A 16,707-nucleotide genomic window follows, 5' to 3' on the forward strand; every position below is an offset into this window, starting at 1 on the left:
TACCCGATTATTTTTTAGGGTTAGACATCGGGTCCAACCCGACTTGACCTGAACCTAAAAATCTCAAACCCAAACCTGATTCTTTTTGGTCTAATCGTATCGAGTTGCGGGTCGGGTCCGATTTTGACACTCCTACATCCCTCATTCTTCAAACACATTCATCCTCTCCAATGGCTCCTATGATTATATATTTCCACATAATATACATAACATCTCTAATTATATGTCATATAAATAATGTCTTTGGCTGTTAAACTTTTCTTCCTAATCCTAATTCCTAAACGATGTATGTCATATATTGGATGTTATGTTGTATAAATGATATATGAACCTGGACATATATCCAAGCAAGTGTCTGTGGGTTCTCCAGACATAGATCAACAATCAATTTTTTCAAGTTTCAAAAAAATAAATTTATTTTTTATTAGAGGAAAAATAAGTAAAACCAAGCTATTTTTGAAAAGAACATCACGCCTCATGTACATAACGGAACAACAATTTTGGTGAGACATTATTGTACGCGAAACAATCGTAAATCCATGTCTCACTAACCACTTACTCCTCGCGTTCAACGAGACCAATCAAAGCAGTTTCATGTGCATCGATTTGTGATTACAAAAAAAGTTAAATCATATTGAGATTCGTAAAAATTGGAAGGAACACGATAAAGATTATTGACTTGAGCTTGTATATGTGTAGCAATGATTCAATAGTCATCGCCATGACTTGTCCTCCACGAGCCTAGTAAATGTCTTGTGACCACGTATCCAAACAAATTTTCGAGTTGTCATCGTAACACAAATATCAATTTCTGAGTTTTATGTTATTCTATATCTCAAATAGAAGAGCAATAGAGTGATAGATCCCTCCAGTCATAGAAAGCAACGACGACATCTATGCGGACACACAAGTAGGTACCGCTATATATGTGCTTGGCCAAGAAGTCCGAACATATCGTTTTTTTCTCTTTAAAATTCTTTTGTTAGTTTTTTCATGTCATTTAAATGAGGAGACATAGGAGAGAGAGGGAAAAAAACATTAAAATCGCGTTTGAAAAGTTTAATCTTGGAGCCATGTGATCATACTAAATCAAGAGCATTGCCAAAAAAAATTGGTCGTGCTAGATACAACATAGTAAATTATGTATTTTCTCTCTTTACGAAGCATAACACACCATCTATTTGTAGTTTTAATGACTTTTATAGAGTTTAAAAGTTTAGAGGTATTCAATCTAGAGTTTCATATACTTTATACGAGTTAAGTGGTATTCTCAAGGTAAAATTTTGTAGACTTTAAAATTCATATGATGTTCAAACTTGACTTTTAAAAACTCTAGAGGTATTCAAATGTCAATAGACTTTTAACGACTTCTTTAAATTATATTATGTACAGGAATTAAAGCCAAATGGATTGCTACATTAGAAAGACATCCTCATACTTGCAAGTATTGATAGGAAGGAGTTCTTCTTTTCGTTTGTGCTTCAGATAATTTTTGAAATCATCCCAAGCCGGAGGCAACTTTCAATGATAGCCGCCACTTGGAAGGTTTCACTCAGCACCATGTCCTTCGCGTAAATATCATACATGATCACTTGGAGTTCCTGTACCAGACTAATAACCATTTTGTAATGGACCATCAAGTAGTCCAAGAATTGAATAACAATAAATTTTTTTGCTCCGACATCCTCGATTTTGTATTTCCAATCTAGAGACTCCACAATTCCCGAGTCATCTTCTTTTCCCTATAAACATTGTAAAGCGAATCAACCAAATCAGTCATTATGTAATTTCTACACAAGAAATCTGAATGGTGTCATGCATCAATAGTACTAGCAGTATGCACATCTCCGTTAACCTCAGCTAGATTGGGAGCATGAAGTAACAACACCAGTGAACTAATAACACACATTAACTTTATCACCAAAATATAACGGAGACCAAATGAAAAGCTAATAATATGAAATACAAGAGAATTCTTGAGTGAGATCTTGAGTTTGTTTGTAAAAAAAATTTTATATATATATATAGATTGAGGAAATAAACACACTATTTATAAGCTTTAAAATGAACACCAAAATTCATGCAATATTAATTAACTCAATTAATCTTGAAATTAACTCAAGAACATGTATAGTAAAAAATCTCCAAGTAATTCAAGAACGTGGAAATTCAAAAGACACTTCCACAATCATGAGGTACAACTAACTCAAGAATACTCAAGAATGTAGAGAACTAAAAGACACTCAGAACATTCATAAGCTATTTTTTTTTAATTCAAACTTTGAATTTAATTCAAATTTCCAACTAACGTATCTTAAATGATTTCAAGAAACATATTCCACTATTGAAAGTAAATAGAATTACACCCAAAATTAGACACACAATTGTCGTTATTCTTGCCGCTGCAATCTGGATAATCGGCGCTTTATTCTTCCGATTAATCATGTTCCGCCTCAATTAATTCATGAAGGAATAAAATGGCAATCACCATGAGCTGCAAAATATCAACAAAAAGAAATTAAAATTAGATCAATTAACTGAAACCAACTAATAAGTATAGCAAATTACTAGAAAACTGCCTTAATTAATCATTATCCCAAATATTGCTATAATAATGTATACAAGAAATAAATAAATCTTTGTACACGATATCAAAATTACTTTAAAATCCATTATTAACATATTCTTATGCAACATATACCAATAAATATCAACCAAAATTGAGGGAGAAAGCAAAAACATCATACACGGATTGACGAAAACTATTTCGCCGAGTCCTCTCCGGCACTCGCCCTTAACATGGTAGTAGTAATTGAGAGCGAACGACGCGTGACTTTTTAATGTTTCGGGCGCGTAACACTCTCCCCCTGGATTAATCGGGGAGCAGCCTACAACTGTAGAACATGCGAATTCTAGGAATGCTAGCAAATCCCCATGTTTGGCATATGGGAGCGCGATGCACCAAGTCGGCTGAAATGAAAATTGGAAGAAAAAAAAACTAATTAGTTATATTATTATTTGATAAAAAATATCATCAACTCAAAAAAGAAATAAATAATGAATCGTAAAGATCGTCATGAGGAGGTCACTTTCTTAATTAAATAGTTGACCGATGATATTTTACAAATTTTCTCATTCAGTTAGTATATGGTGCTCTCGTATTATATAATAGTATAGATAGTACAGATATCTTCAAAAATGCTCGGAACCTAACAACTTACTATCTCTCGGGCGTTGCATTTCCATGCCGCTACTGCGAAAAAGATCGAAACAAGAAGCAAAGATATAATTTTCTTGGCCATTTGATTTGTTCTTTCTTGAACAGGCTCCGATTGTTTAGCTTTGTTGTGTACAAGTTTGTATGTATGTTGTTGAGTTTAAATAGCTGTGAAATGAATGGCACAAATCTTTTGGAATTAATGCATATTACATAATTTTGAAATATATGATATTTCAATTAATATGGCATTTACCTTATTTATCCCAGAATACGATTTCTAATATTAAAAAGTATTTGTAAATAATTGTTTAGCTAAAGTGAATAAGCTTGATTAAAGAATCTTATGCACGTTACATGCAATCAATACATTATTTAATCCCAATCAATTTTCATTATGGAGGATATATTTCTAATCAGAGAAAATTAGATTTAGTTATTTTGGATAACTGGATTGAGTTAATTTTCGAAATTAAGATATATGTTGCAATATTGTGGATGTCAAGATAATTAAATATTAAGTAATCATATTTTTTGGAGATGGTAAAAAATCATAATCATATCAATTCATTTTTTTTGAAGGAAATTTCATTAAGCATGTAAAGAACTACAACCATCATCCAAATGTTCAATCAAACAATGTGGAATCTCAAAATAAGTAGAAGGACTAGCATATAAATGAGCCGCTCGGGCCAAGGCATGAAGAAAAAAGATTATTCATGTCACCCACTATCACTGATTTTGGATATGTCTTGTAGTGGATTTAATGTATGTTTATGTTTGTTAATTAATTTTATGCATATATAATGAGATTTCATGTATGACACTATCCATGGTCAACTTTCCAATGTTCATATTTCGATTATTATGTGTTAGCTTATTATTTGATACATATGCAGCTCTTTTATGCACCTCTTTTCTTAATTTCTTAAATATTGTTTCACCTCATGAATACGAACATGTCACTTATATTTTGTGATTTATCTATATATTTAATTCTATTTTTATTGCTAATGAATATTATATAATTTGTTAACTTATAAATTGTTTTATATAGATTTGATCATATCAAATATCTCAAAGCTTGAATTTGCCGCTTTTGATATATCCGACAACAATTATCTCTCTTGGATTCTAGATGTTGAGACACATCTAGATGCTATGGGCGTTGGTAATACCATCAAATAGATAAATAGTGAATCACCGAAAAATCGTGCGAAGGTTATGATATTTTTTCGTCATTGTCTTCATGATGGTTTGAAGAATGAATATTTGACGATAAAAGATTCAGCATGATTGTTCGATCTCTTGATGTGGTAAAGGATATTTTTCGACCTCGTGAGGAGCAAGAAGAACTGCTTGATCTAGAAATAACATATCTTATTGCATTGGTGCATTAATGTACCTCATAAATAGCAAAAGACTGGACATAGCATTTGCTGTAAATTTATTGGCGAGATACATTTCTTACCCAACACGAAGGTATTGGAAATCTACAAAACAAACTCTTTCCGCCACTTCATCTAATAATGCAGAAATTATTGCAATCCATGAAGCTAGTTGAGAATGTTTCTGGTTGAGATCGGTGATTCATCACATAAAAGAGCAATGTGGCTTGTCTTCAAGTAAACAAGCAGCGACAACTATCTACGAAGACAATGCCGCATGTATTGCGTAGCTAAAAGATGGATATATAAAAGGTGATAGAACGAAACATATATCCCCAAAGTTCTTTTTCACTCATGATTTGCAAAAAAAAGGTGATATCGAAATTCAACAAATTTGTTCAAGTGATAATCTGACCGATCTTTTCACGAAATCATTGCCCACATCAACTTTTGAGACACTGGTATATAAGATAGGGATGCGGCGGCTTCAAGATGTCAAGTGAAATTTGCAACAGGTGGAGTAAATCCAAATTGTACTATTTTCTTTGTCCATGATTTTTCACATCTGGTTTTTCATGATAAGGTTTTTAACGAGATAGTTAACATTCACGAAAAATGTTTTACTCTTTTTCTTTCACTAGGTTTTATCCCTTTGGGTTTTTCTGGTAAGGTTTTAACGAGGCACATTCATCGAAGGACATCGAAAGGGGAGTGTTGCAAGGGTAATCATAACTTTTGGAGATGATAGAAAATCGTAATCATATCAATTTATTTTGATATCATAATTACCTTGATACCCCTATAAAAGCCCGGGTCATGGATGACCCGGGATATCAAATGGATTCCCAAATCAGGGTCAATCTGCAGGATGTATTCTTCTTAAACCGGGCAGGTGCAAGCCCGGGCACTACTCCCCGGGCAACCAGACGCCCGGGCTCTTATATAAGCACCCGGTAGGCATTCTAACCTGGCCACCTCGATATGAGCACCGCACTCGAGTACACTAGCAGAATAGGATGTGGGCGACCGTCCTATCGATGTGACTAGTGTATGATTTGACATGTCAGAATGTAGCCGCCCTACTATAATTAGTAGGTAGCACGAAGAACGAGGTCATCATTGCTTCTCCTACTATAAAATATCAGGTTCTCCCTTGACATTTACATTCATTCATTGACACCAATATCACAACAATCACTTGGTTACATTGTTATTTTGTTGAGTCATTCACTGACTTAAGTATCGGAGTGGCCACGCCGGACACCTCTCCGACGCCCATTCACGAGTTCATCTCCTTGTCTGCAGGTCACAGGGTGCAGGTTACAGCTTGAGCCATATTATAGAGATATATCTTCATCACAGATATACTCTCCCTTGCTCTTATTTCCTTCATTATCATGATAGCAGATCCGGCGGAAAACCGGACCCGGCTCGTCCATTTCACCCGGATCGCATCATTGGCGCCGTCTGTGGGAATTTGAGCTCAAGACGTAGATATGGTTTCCATTAAAAAATAAGCCTAACTCTGCTTGGCAAACATACAAGTCCGACCAGCTCGGCACTCAGATCTTGTATGTGGATTTCATATGGGCTCAAAGCTCAGCAGCTATCCCGGATTGGCATGAAGAGCATTTGCTATGTACTCAGTAGCATGCAGCTATATTAGTCACCTAATTTAGCTCAACCAGAGAAGTTTCACTCTATCGGAAATGAATTCAGATTCAGTATTTCCAGGTTAGTGATTTCGTTTTTAATAAAACTAATACAGCAGGAAAAGCAAAATCTTGAAAGTCCAGGAGACACGAGGCCCCGGCATATTGTCTTAAGCCCGGGAGGTATCAGGCCTCGGCATATTGTCTAAGATTCAGGGAACTACACCCTGGCTCGGGGAACCACACCTCGATCAACAAAAAGCCCCGGGTTCTCAAACCTGGCGCGGGGCTCTGCACCTCGACCATTCCCAAGTCCCGGGACATGTTCCCCGGCCCAAGGCTCCGCGCCTTGGTTATTTATAAGCCTAGGGTTCTCAAACCTGGTTCGGGGCTCCGCACCTCGACCACTCCCAAGTCCCGGGACATGTTCCTCGGTCCAAGGCTCCGCGCCTTGTTTATTTATAAGCCCAGGGTTCTCAAACCTGTCTCGGGGCTTCGTACCTCGACCATTCATGAAGGCCAGGGCTCCGCACCTTGGTTATCTATTAAGTCCAGGGACCCGTACCTTGGCTCGGGGCTCCGCACCTCGACCATTTCGAGCCCGGGAGACATGAGGCCCCGGCATCTTATGCAAAGTCCGGGAGACACGAGGCCCCGACATCTTATCTCAAGTCCATGAGACACGAGACTCCGGCTCCTCATCCCATCTCTGGGAGACATGAAGCCCCCGATGCTTTTATAAAACCAGATTGATCATATCTTTGGGAATCCAAGCATGATTAATCGGGACAACGAGTATGACTCTAGCCCGACTATTTAAGGGATGTGTGATGATACCTCTGTAAGAGCCCGAGTCACGGATACCCGGGATATCAGATGGATTCCCAAATCAGGGTCAATCTGCAGGATGGATTCTTCTGAAGCAGGGCAGGTGCAAACCCGGGCTCTACTCTCCGGGCAACCAGACGTCCGGGCTCTTATATAAGCCCCCGGTAGGCATTCTAACCGGACCACCTCGATATGAGCACGGCACTCGAGTACACTAGCAGAATAGGATGTGGGCGACCGTCTTAATCTCTGACACTAATCCAAGTGGTTGACAAAGTCAGACAGGCGGGATGTGACTATTGTGTGATTTGACATGTCAGAATGTAGCCGTCCTACTATAATTAGTAGGTAGCACGCAGATTGAGGTCATCAATGCATCCCCTACTATAAATAACATGTTTTATCTTCACATTTACAATTCATTTTTATGGCCTACACTCTTACACCAATATCACAACCATCACTTGGTTACATTGGTCTTTTGTTGAGTCATTCACTGACTTAAGCATCGGAATGGTCACGCCGGACACCCCTCCGACGCCCATTCACGAGTTTCTTTCCTTGTGTGCAGGTTACAGCTGGAGCCATATTACAGAGATATATCTTCATCACATATATACTCTCCCTTGCTCTTATTTCCTTCATTATCTTGATAGCAGATCCGGCGGAGCACCGGACTCGGCTCATCTATTTCACCCAGATCGCATCATACCTTATCTAAGGATTTCTTATACCTATAAATATATCACTCATGTAACCTTTTTTATACATTGAATTTGCTTGTTTTATTTGCTTTTGCTTTGCATTATATCTGATTAGTATTTTGCATTTATTTATAAAAATATACTAATTTTGAAGTCATAGCTCGTTATAGGGTTTTACTTTGTTTACACAATAATAGGCTAGTATCATCAAATGAGCAAATATCGAATTCAATAATAAAAAAAAGTTAACAAAAAAAGACAGAATTAGTGATTACTGCGAAATACGAAAGAAATAATAAATTTCATAAAAAAATATCATCTCATCTCAAAAATTAAAGTATTGTAAAATTTTAAAAAAAAATTGTGATTTCATAGTATTCTACTATTAACACAACAATGATGAAATTCGACGACTCAAAATATTTTTAAATCTATACTATTTTCTCTTTTAATTTTTTATAAAATTATTTTCATAATAAATAAATATGCATTCCAGAAATTTAAAAAACCATAAATAGGCAATAAAGGATGTTTCCCTTTGTTTTTTGTCTCCTAATAATTAAGAGTAGGTCTCATGTGAGACCGTCTCACGGATCTTAATCAGTGAAACGAGTCAACCCTACCCATATTCACAATAAAAAGTAATACTCTTAGCATAAAAAGTAATACTTTTTCATGGATGACCCAAATAAGAGATCCGTCTCACAAATACGACCCGTGAGACCGTCTCACACAAGTTTTTGCCAATAATTAATGGGAGTAGGTAATTTAGTGATTTTGCATCACATGTTATTTAAATAAATACTGGTAAAAGGGGGCTGCCTTTAAATACAATAAGAATCCTAGTAGAAAAAGGGTAAAAGAAAATATAAAAAATTAGAAGGAATCAGCAACCAAAATATACAAAATATTAGAGAAGAAAACTGTTGCCATTCTACCACTTGGCCACATTTCTTGATCAGGTAACCCTTAACCAGAATTAATATGTTACTGCACAAATAGACATTTATATTCACAAGAGTTCTTCAAGTGATTGTGTTCAACGACTGCTTCTGCTCGTCTCTCACTTAAGATCTTGATTGTCACTTTTATCGGTGTCGTAGTTCTCTAGCTGGGTATCCATCTCAGAGCTGCTTGCTCGGGTTCTTCTATGCCTTCGATCCTACACGATGAAGTGCATTAACCATCAAGAACGAGTCATTTTGTAGATGCCCGACTCAGAAATTCGAGTTTTGTAGGTAAAGCTGGGATAAAAGCAAGAATATTTGAGTGCAGTTAATACAAAACATATGATGGAGGAAATCTTATGGTCATGTTTCACGAGTCTGGAATAAGGTGAAAGAAACTTCTTGTAACAAAGATTAGAGTTGATGCCAATCTAGTGTCAAAATCGACAGTATCACACTGTTGAGTTTGATTCAACAGAGTACGAGGTGACAAGATTGGTTAACATAAACTGCACACTAACCTCCCTTGGTATAGGATATTCTTCTGATTCGAGCATTCGGAGAACTTGGCTCATTCTAGGTCTCTTGTCGAAATCTGGATCAACACATCTCAAAGCAGTCAAAAGAGCCCTCTTGAGGGCTCTAGTTGATGGCCTTGTTTCAATGTTTGGGTCTATCACTTCTTCTGAGCGCCTATTACCTACCATCATTTTCAGCCAGTCAACCAGATTAACCTGCAAGTTTCTCATTTAGAGCAACTGGAGTTCAGAATGTATCTTCATGAGTTCAAATCTCGTATTTCAGATAATGTTTCAAGTCAACATATTTATGGTAAAAACTAGTGCTCTATTGTTGTGTATACACAAAAGGCATAAATCGGTCACCTAAATACAACATATAAGATTAGAACACTAGGAGTGAAATTTTTTAGAAATGTCAAACGGACAAATACCTCGGGAGCAGGACGGCCATAGTCTACTGGATCCCTTCCAGTAATTGCTTCCAATAGAAGAACCCCAAAGCTGTAAACATCACTCTTTTCGTTCAAAAGCCCAGTGTTTGCATATTCGGGAGCCACATAACTGGACATACACAGATATATAGTTTTAAAGAAATCTAACTTAAAAATAACAGGGATTCCTTCAAAATGGAATCACTGTAGAAGGCCCCAAAACAAAAGGCCATCAACTATCAAACACGAAAAATGAAAACTAACCCAAAGGTGCCCATGACTCGAGTTGTGATGTGATCCTTTCCAGATCCAAGCAGCTTAGCCAGACCAAAATCCGAGACCTTGGCATTAAAATCTTCATCAATCAAGATATTGCTCGACTTTATGTCCCGATGAACCACTTTTGGTTCGACTGCCTCGTGCAAGTAGGAAAGACTACAAGTAAAGTGTCGTATGTATTGATGTCAGTAATGCTAATTACAAAAAATACGCCAAAGATTTGTTTCTGGAAAAATAGCAACAAACTTACGCTTTAGCCGTGCCAAGAAGAACCTTCATTCGTGCCTCCCAAGTAAGGTATCCATGATGACTCATAGATCCATGAATCCACTGTTCTAAATTGGCATTGTTGACGTACTCGTAAACTAGCATCCTGAAACACCAAGAATAAGTTAAATAAGGAAATTTAAAATGTTACATTTTTAAAGCGAAAGTAACTCATCCATTGATTCAAATGGCAAATACATAATTGTACTTCGACAATAGTATATACCTATGAGTCCCTTCAATGCAATATCCCAGAAGTCGAACCAAATTTTTGTGCCGCACATGGCCAATAGCTTCAACCTCTGCTCTAAATTCTTTTTCTGCTTGACCTCTGGTTGGAAAACGGCAAACCATTAGTATATCAATCTAGAAATACGACAAAAACAGTTGCAGCTTAATGATATTCAATAGAGTACTATCTGAAAAATATTTTGGACTTACAGATTGTTGAGGAGCTTTTTAATAGCAACTGGAGTGCCGTTAATAAGCTGTCCTCGATAAACAACTCCATAGCCACCCTCTCCAATAACATTCTCCTTTGAAAATCGGTTTGTTGCAAGTTCAAGATCTCTTAAAGTAAACCAATGACCCCAACCCAAATGAGAATTTTCAGGCAAACCACTTAAAGGCGAAGGAGCAGCTATCGAGTGTGATGAAGATGGTTTATGTACAGAAAATGTTCCAGAACTCCCTTCCACAGATTGTGATCCACGATGATCTTTATCAAGAGGATTGAATGAACTTGATTGACTGTTACTATCCACAATTTTTATTTTCGGCATTCCTAGATGGACTAAAACCTTGTCTGATTCTTTATCACTTGATTTGTCATGAATTGTGAGAAGAATCCCATCACGTGGAACAAATTTATCAGTTGATACCTGCTCAACTCTTACTTCCATGATTTCCTTTGAAACAGTAGGTATTTGGCTAAGGGGAAGAGTCTTTTCTTGGGTACTTCTTGATTTTTCTCTTGAAGTGAGATAAAATGTTAACATAAACAGGATAACCACTATCAACAACCCAACCATTATTCCAATTACTTGCCATACTTCGAGACCGAAAATTCCAGTATTCTTAGAGAGTCCCATGTTCAGATCGGAAGCCATCCTTTCATGTGTGAAAAAAAATAGCAAAATCAGCCCAAGTAACATAAAAATTGACACTTATATGATGCCAACCTACATAGTTCAGCAAGAAATGGATAGAGTGCTGCAGGACATCGATCATTTCAATGTTTATCTATACTGAAATTTGTTCATGCTCACACCATCATTAATCAGGGGGTGGTTAGTAGTTAGTACAGCATGCCATGAATCGCTTTAACCGGGCGGACCCCTGCAGTCGCAATGGGTGTCTAGAGAGCCTCTCAGCTGAATAAATATTTGAATTTTATGCGCAATTTTTTTTATAAGTTTCACACCCCTAAACAGAAAGGTGCACTAAACTTTCGACATTCTAGATCCTCCCCGCAAAAAGTTGATATCCTACATGTTCAAGCAATGCCTTTTCCAACAGAAATCCAATCAATCACCTAATAAATGCAAAATGATTGCCTAAGCAAGACAAGAACAAGAGCTTTCCAACCATCAAGTACATCAATACCACAATGTAAACTAAATTTCCATCTCTAACATCATCATGTCCCAGAAAATTAACACAGTAGAAAAGGCCCTTTTATCAACAAAATGCACTTTGTGAAGGAAAAATAAGAGGAAAAGAAGGAAAAAAAATACCTCAGTATCTCAAAAAGATCACAACATAAAGAATTTGACCCTTCAAAGCCCAGATCTTGAAAACCCCATCATCACCATTAAAATGGTCAGTAAATCTGTCACTCAAACGGATACTCTCAAACAACCCACATCTCAAAGTCGAATATTTATCCAAAAAACAACTCCCCAATGGACAAAACTTGATGAAATTTCTTTTTCTTAGAGTGCACTTTCGAACACCTCTCTTTTAAGACGCTTATCCAGATGACACCAAAGTAGTTGTATTTACGGAGACATCACATCACAGGTACAAAGAATGCTAAATGGCGCTTATATTTAATGGGCTACCAATTACGAGTTCATAATTGCTGTTGTGATGATTTCAGTAGAGGAATATGAACATATATTATATTCTGAGATAAAAGTGGAAGGGACAGTGCAGTTATCAGTGTTTGGTGATGACAAAGTGCCTTCATTACATTTAACACCAGTAAAATGGAAGCATACGCAGAGATGGAAGGTATCCTTCGATTGTTGGTTGGCTCCTTTTTATTTATAAAATATATATAAATAAAATACTAAAAAATAACTACTTTATTGTGAATATAACATGCTAGCAAACATGGCACAATTTTTTCATAAAATGCAACTTTTTTTTTCTAGAAATGAATCAGTGCATTCGTCGACTGTGAATGTTAATTTTTGTGGAAGATAAAGATAGATGTATAGTTTATATTTATATATTAAATAATAATATATAATACTTTTTAAAAATATTATCACAAAAGAACAACCACTATCACATGCTATAGAGAACTAAAGTGGCTGGTTTGTCTCGTCCCGTTCTGAATTGTGTGCTTCATCAACAGGAAGTCATAGTTGTATTATTCTTGATAATAACATATTGTAATAATTCAAATATAAAATATTTTGGAGATTGCGAAATAATTATTCGATATTGTAAGACCAGATATTTTTCGATTTATCAAGATTTATATTTGGTAATAATGATGCAACTCAAATATTTTAATATATATAGCAGTCTAAACGTCACGTTTCGATTATTTACACAGGTGGACATTTATTGTAACATACAGATATTTGTGCATGCATCAATTCATAATCATATTGCTATATTTTTGTGAGTGCTCCAATTCCACTAGCATCATATCACTATCTTAGTGTGATTATTGTTCGAGTATTTGTCCAACAAACTAACTTGTGGCTTGAGTTTTATTGATTCTTATGTAAAAAAAATCTTTATTTTAATAATATTTTACGATTTTATCCAATTATGACATTTATTTTATATGTATATTCATGCAAGCTGTATAAATAAAACGCTTGAATATACAATAAGTAGCATGAGGTCCACAAATCACGTGAATTATGAAATCCATTTAGAAGTATAATGTATATTATAATTTCTTTCCTATTCGATTCAGCAGCAAAAAAAAAAGGATAAATGTCGCTTGAACTCAAAACTAGCATATATGATGTTAACGTTACGTTTAATTGGTATGAGCATGAAGATGTTAAATCATACAGATTGGTTATTATAAGATGACTGCACTGAACTACCCTCCATCGGATATTATCATTTATCGAGTGAATTAGTCAGCGGTTATGTTTGCACATCATTAGTCTTTAGACCCGGGACAACATGGCTGCTCTATGTACTAGCGTTGCACTTTGACTAGTTTACCAACTCCAAAAAGGTCATCGGATGACAAGATTGGGTGTAGTTCTGATATGCATAGGAGTTGACGAATTGTAGTCGGGGATTCACTATTCACCTACGAGTATAGATATCTTATGTGATCTGATGAATTAATAATGGAAGAAATTTCTGGTCAAGTAAGAATGCCATTAGGTTTCAAACTTAAATGTCCTAGTAAGATTCTAACTTAGTGTATGAAAATTATAAAATTGACAATACATGTCATATTAAGATGCTAGATTTTCTCTCTTCGCACAAGTCTCAAAACTCAACCACCTTTTGTTTGGCAACCCACGGCCGAGCACCACCATCTTCCACCACCGACAGTCGACTGTAGCCTCTAGCCGTCGTGCTGCAGTCGTGGTTCCGCCAAATTCTAGCGATCGATTCTTAACGCCAAGCTTGTTTAGATTTCTAGTGCAATCTAAACAAAGAATCCAGTTTTCAATCTTTGACCTAATTCAAACATTGAAGAACGATGGTTAGTCCAGTAAATCATTCGTAAGGATTTATAAAAAAAAGACTATATTTGCTTAAAATCTGGAAGTTTGATGTCCAACGTCTTAGAACGCAAAGATAACAACTCTAAGCATCATATGCATGGATTTGAATCATAGATGTCCGAGAATATATTTTGATTGTCAAAACTAAATTTTATTCGAAACTTTTAAACTTATAATGCATCTTGAGTGCGAGAAAACGATACTCCAACAATTATAACAACATATGTAAAAAACATGGATTTTGTTAATCTGATACATGTTTTAGTATATCTATTTAAGAAGAAGTCAATATTCAATGTGTCTACCATAGGTCAAGTCCAATGGATATGGTTCAAGTTATCAAGTATTGTGTGTATCACTTAGAAATTGCACCTATACAGTGTTGTGTGGCATGCCAAACTGGAATACGCACGCAACGCATTATTGCATTTGCATGTGTAGTATTCGTCTACAAAAACAGAATATGTCTATTGTCATTGTGGACGATTTAAAAGATATAATCGGAAGACATATCTATTATATTGAACGGTCTAATATAAGTTACATTTTTTAACAAAAACAAAATAAAATCGGTGCTATAAGTTGATTTTATTGTGTTTTTCGTCGTTTATTTTTTTATATGTTTAATAATTACTATATTCAAGTCAATCGGAGGTGGGGAGGTGTAACACACCGACGATAAAATTATGAAGTATCCATCGCTCATCTTATGGGCAATGAAATATTCTATGAAGGGGCGATAAAATTGTGAATAAAGAAATTTATAAATGATATATTATTTTTACTATTAATAAATAGAAAATGAGGAAGAGGAGCAAATATCTCGTTCGATCGAAAAGGTTCGACCAATATCTTAAATGTACAATTGCAACAAGCCTTTGTTTTCCTATTTTGAACCATAAAAACATAAAATCGAAAAAATTAAGAAAAAAGTATGTCCATGTCGGTAAGGAAATAAATAATGTTTTCGGTACTTTTTTTGCTAAATATTTATATAACTTTTGAAACGTCTCTGACTCTAATTTTAAATAAATAACACAAGAAATTTTTTTTTTCACTATTCAAGGGGAAAAATATTCGGATCCTCGGTTTGATAAATTTTTAATGAAAATTTAAATCGATGTCGCATTTAAATAAAAATTTCAAGTTTCCAAAACGATCCGGATAACGCATAAACATATGAGTAATATTTGAATAAGGTTTCAAATACTCAATAGACAATAAAATTCAGCAAATAAAAAATCTCGATCATGCTAAATAAAAATTATCTCGTCAACGTTCGTTACTTTAAATTATAGCTGATTAAAAGGTCTTCGGGAGTGTAATACCTTTGGTTCAGATTTGCTCAGTAGTCAACCCTTCATGTCTCAAAATCTTCTTCAACTGCACAATTTCAAACCTAATATATGATTCAACACGTTCAAACCATTATAAAAAGTAACACACACACACAATCATATGCATTTAAAATTACATTAACTGAAAATACTTTTAACTTTTAAATTAAATGCATCCATATCAATCTTAAACTTTAAAATAGTTTTTGTTCATAACATAAACCTCTCCTCATAAATATTTTGTTAAGTTTGTTCATTGAAAGTGACTCCTCTATTTGATTGATCAATTTATAAACCATAGTACTAGGATGACAGAGTTCAACGACCCTGTTATTGTCGAATCCCTCTAATCATCATACGGTAAGTTCTCCATTTCTGTTATCAACGAATCCATTACTCATATGAGATCCCTGCTCCCGTCCTCGTCCTAGTTCTCGACGTTTTTCCTCATTTTTATTGCGAGTTTGCCGCCCCCGTTTTTGTCCGATCCCTCACTACCTCTTAGTCACAATCAATTCACATTCCACAAAATATTTTTCTTTTTTTTTTCATTTAAATAAATCATGTAATAAACATGCCTCAACGCTTTCATATACTTTATATACATTTTAAAAAAAAGACATTTATGGTCCGTGTCCTAGGCACAGACCCCATGAATATGCAAGCAAAAAAAAAAAAAACAGGTTGAATAGATTGAGCAGTTTTGCTAGAAAAATCATATGATCTCTTTCGTTTTTTTTTAATTCACAAATCTCATCATAAAAAACTACTCAATAATAACTTCAAATTATATATTTGGTCATCCTCAAATAATCGAATTTGAGTATTAAAAGGGTAAAATCAAGTATTTGTAGACTCGAATTATGTCTTATTTGTATTAATTTAGGTATCACATTTTAACTTTACAAATAACACCATCAAAATGCACTTAATACTACTTGAAACTCAAGTAATTTCTTACACATTTGAAGTATTCAAGTAGCCAAATCAAAGATCTGAAACCCCAAAATAGGTACTTTATCGGTCAAAATAAGTACTTTTTCTAATTACATGATGAGTGAAAAACTGTGTTTTTTCAAAAATTAGATGACATGAATAAGTCATTTTAACACATTTTCAATTAAAAGAACAACAATTACTGAATTTATGGTGATCGCTCGAAGATCCAATATTTTCTCACACATTTGGAGTATTCAAA

The 16,707-nt window shown here is 35.2% G+C and overlaps 1 protein-coding gene and 1 long non-coding RNA gene across 2 annotated transcripts; both read right to left on the reverse strand.

The window, feature by feature from the left end:
• Window positions 1–2,274: 2,274 nt before the first annotated feature.
• Window positions 2,275–3,345, reverse strand: LOC140957027 (uncharacterized). Its single transcript, XR_012171573.1, has 3 exons — window positions 3,222–3,345; window positions 2,748–2,970; window positions 2,275–2,494 (listed from the first exon to the last, which is right to left on the reverse strand). It is a non-coding gene; the product is annotated as an uncharacterized lncRNA (long non-coding RNA).
• Window positions 3,346–8,646: 5,301 nt separating this feature from the next.
• LOC140957323 (probable receptor-like protein kinase At5g18500) lies at window positions 8,647–12,443 on the reverse strand. The gene is made up of 8 exons (XM_073414526.1): window positions 11,971–12,443; window positions 10,676–11,344; window positions 10,461–10,565; window positions 10,218–10,340; window positions 9,953–10,123; window positions 9,689–9,818; window positions 9,258–9,470; window positions 8,647–8,951 (listed from the first exon to the last, which is right to left on the reverse strand). The coding sequence occupies exons 2-8, from the start codon at window positions 11,341–11,343 to the stop codon at window positions 8,853–8,855; spliced, it is 1,509 nt and encodes a 502-aa protein (XP_073270627.1). The 5' UTR covers window position 11,344; window positions 11,971–12,443; the 3' UTR covers window positions 8,647–8,852.
• Window positions 12,444–16,707: the final 4,264 nt, after the last annotated feature.

Source organism: Primulina huaijiensis, chromosome 14 (assembly GCF_012295235.1).
Source record: "Primulina huaijiensis isolate GDHJ02 chromosome 14, ASM1229523v2, whole genome shotgun sequence".
Lineage (NCBI taxonomy): Eukaryota > Viridiplantae > Streptophyta > Magnoliopsida > Lamiales > Gesneriaceae > Primulina > Primulina huaijiensis.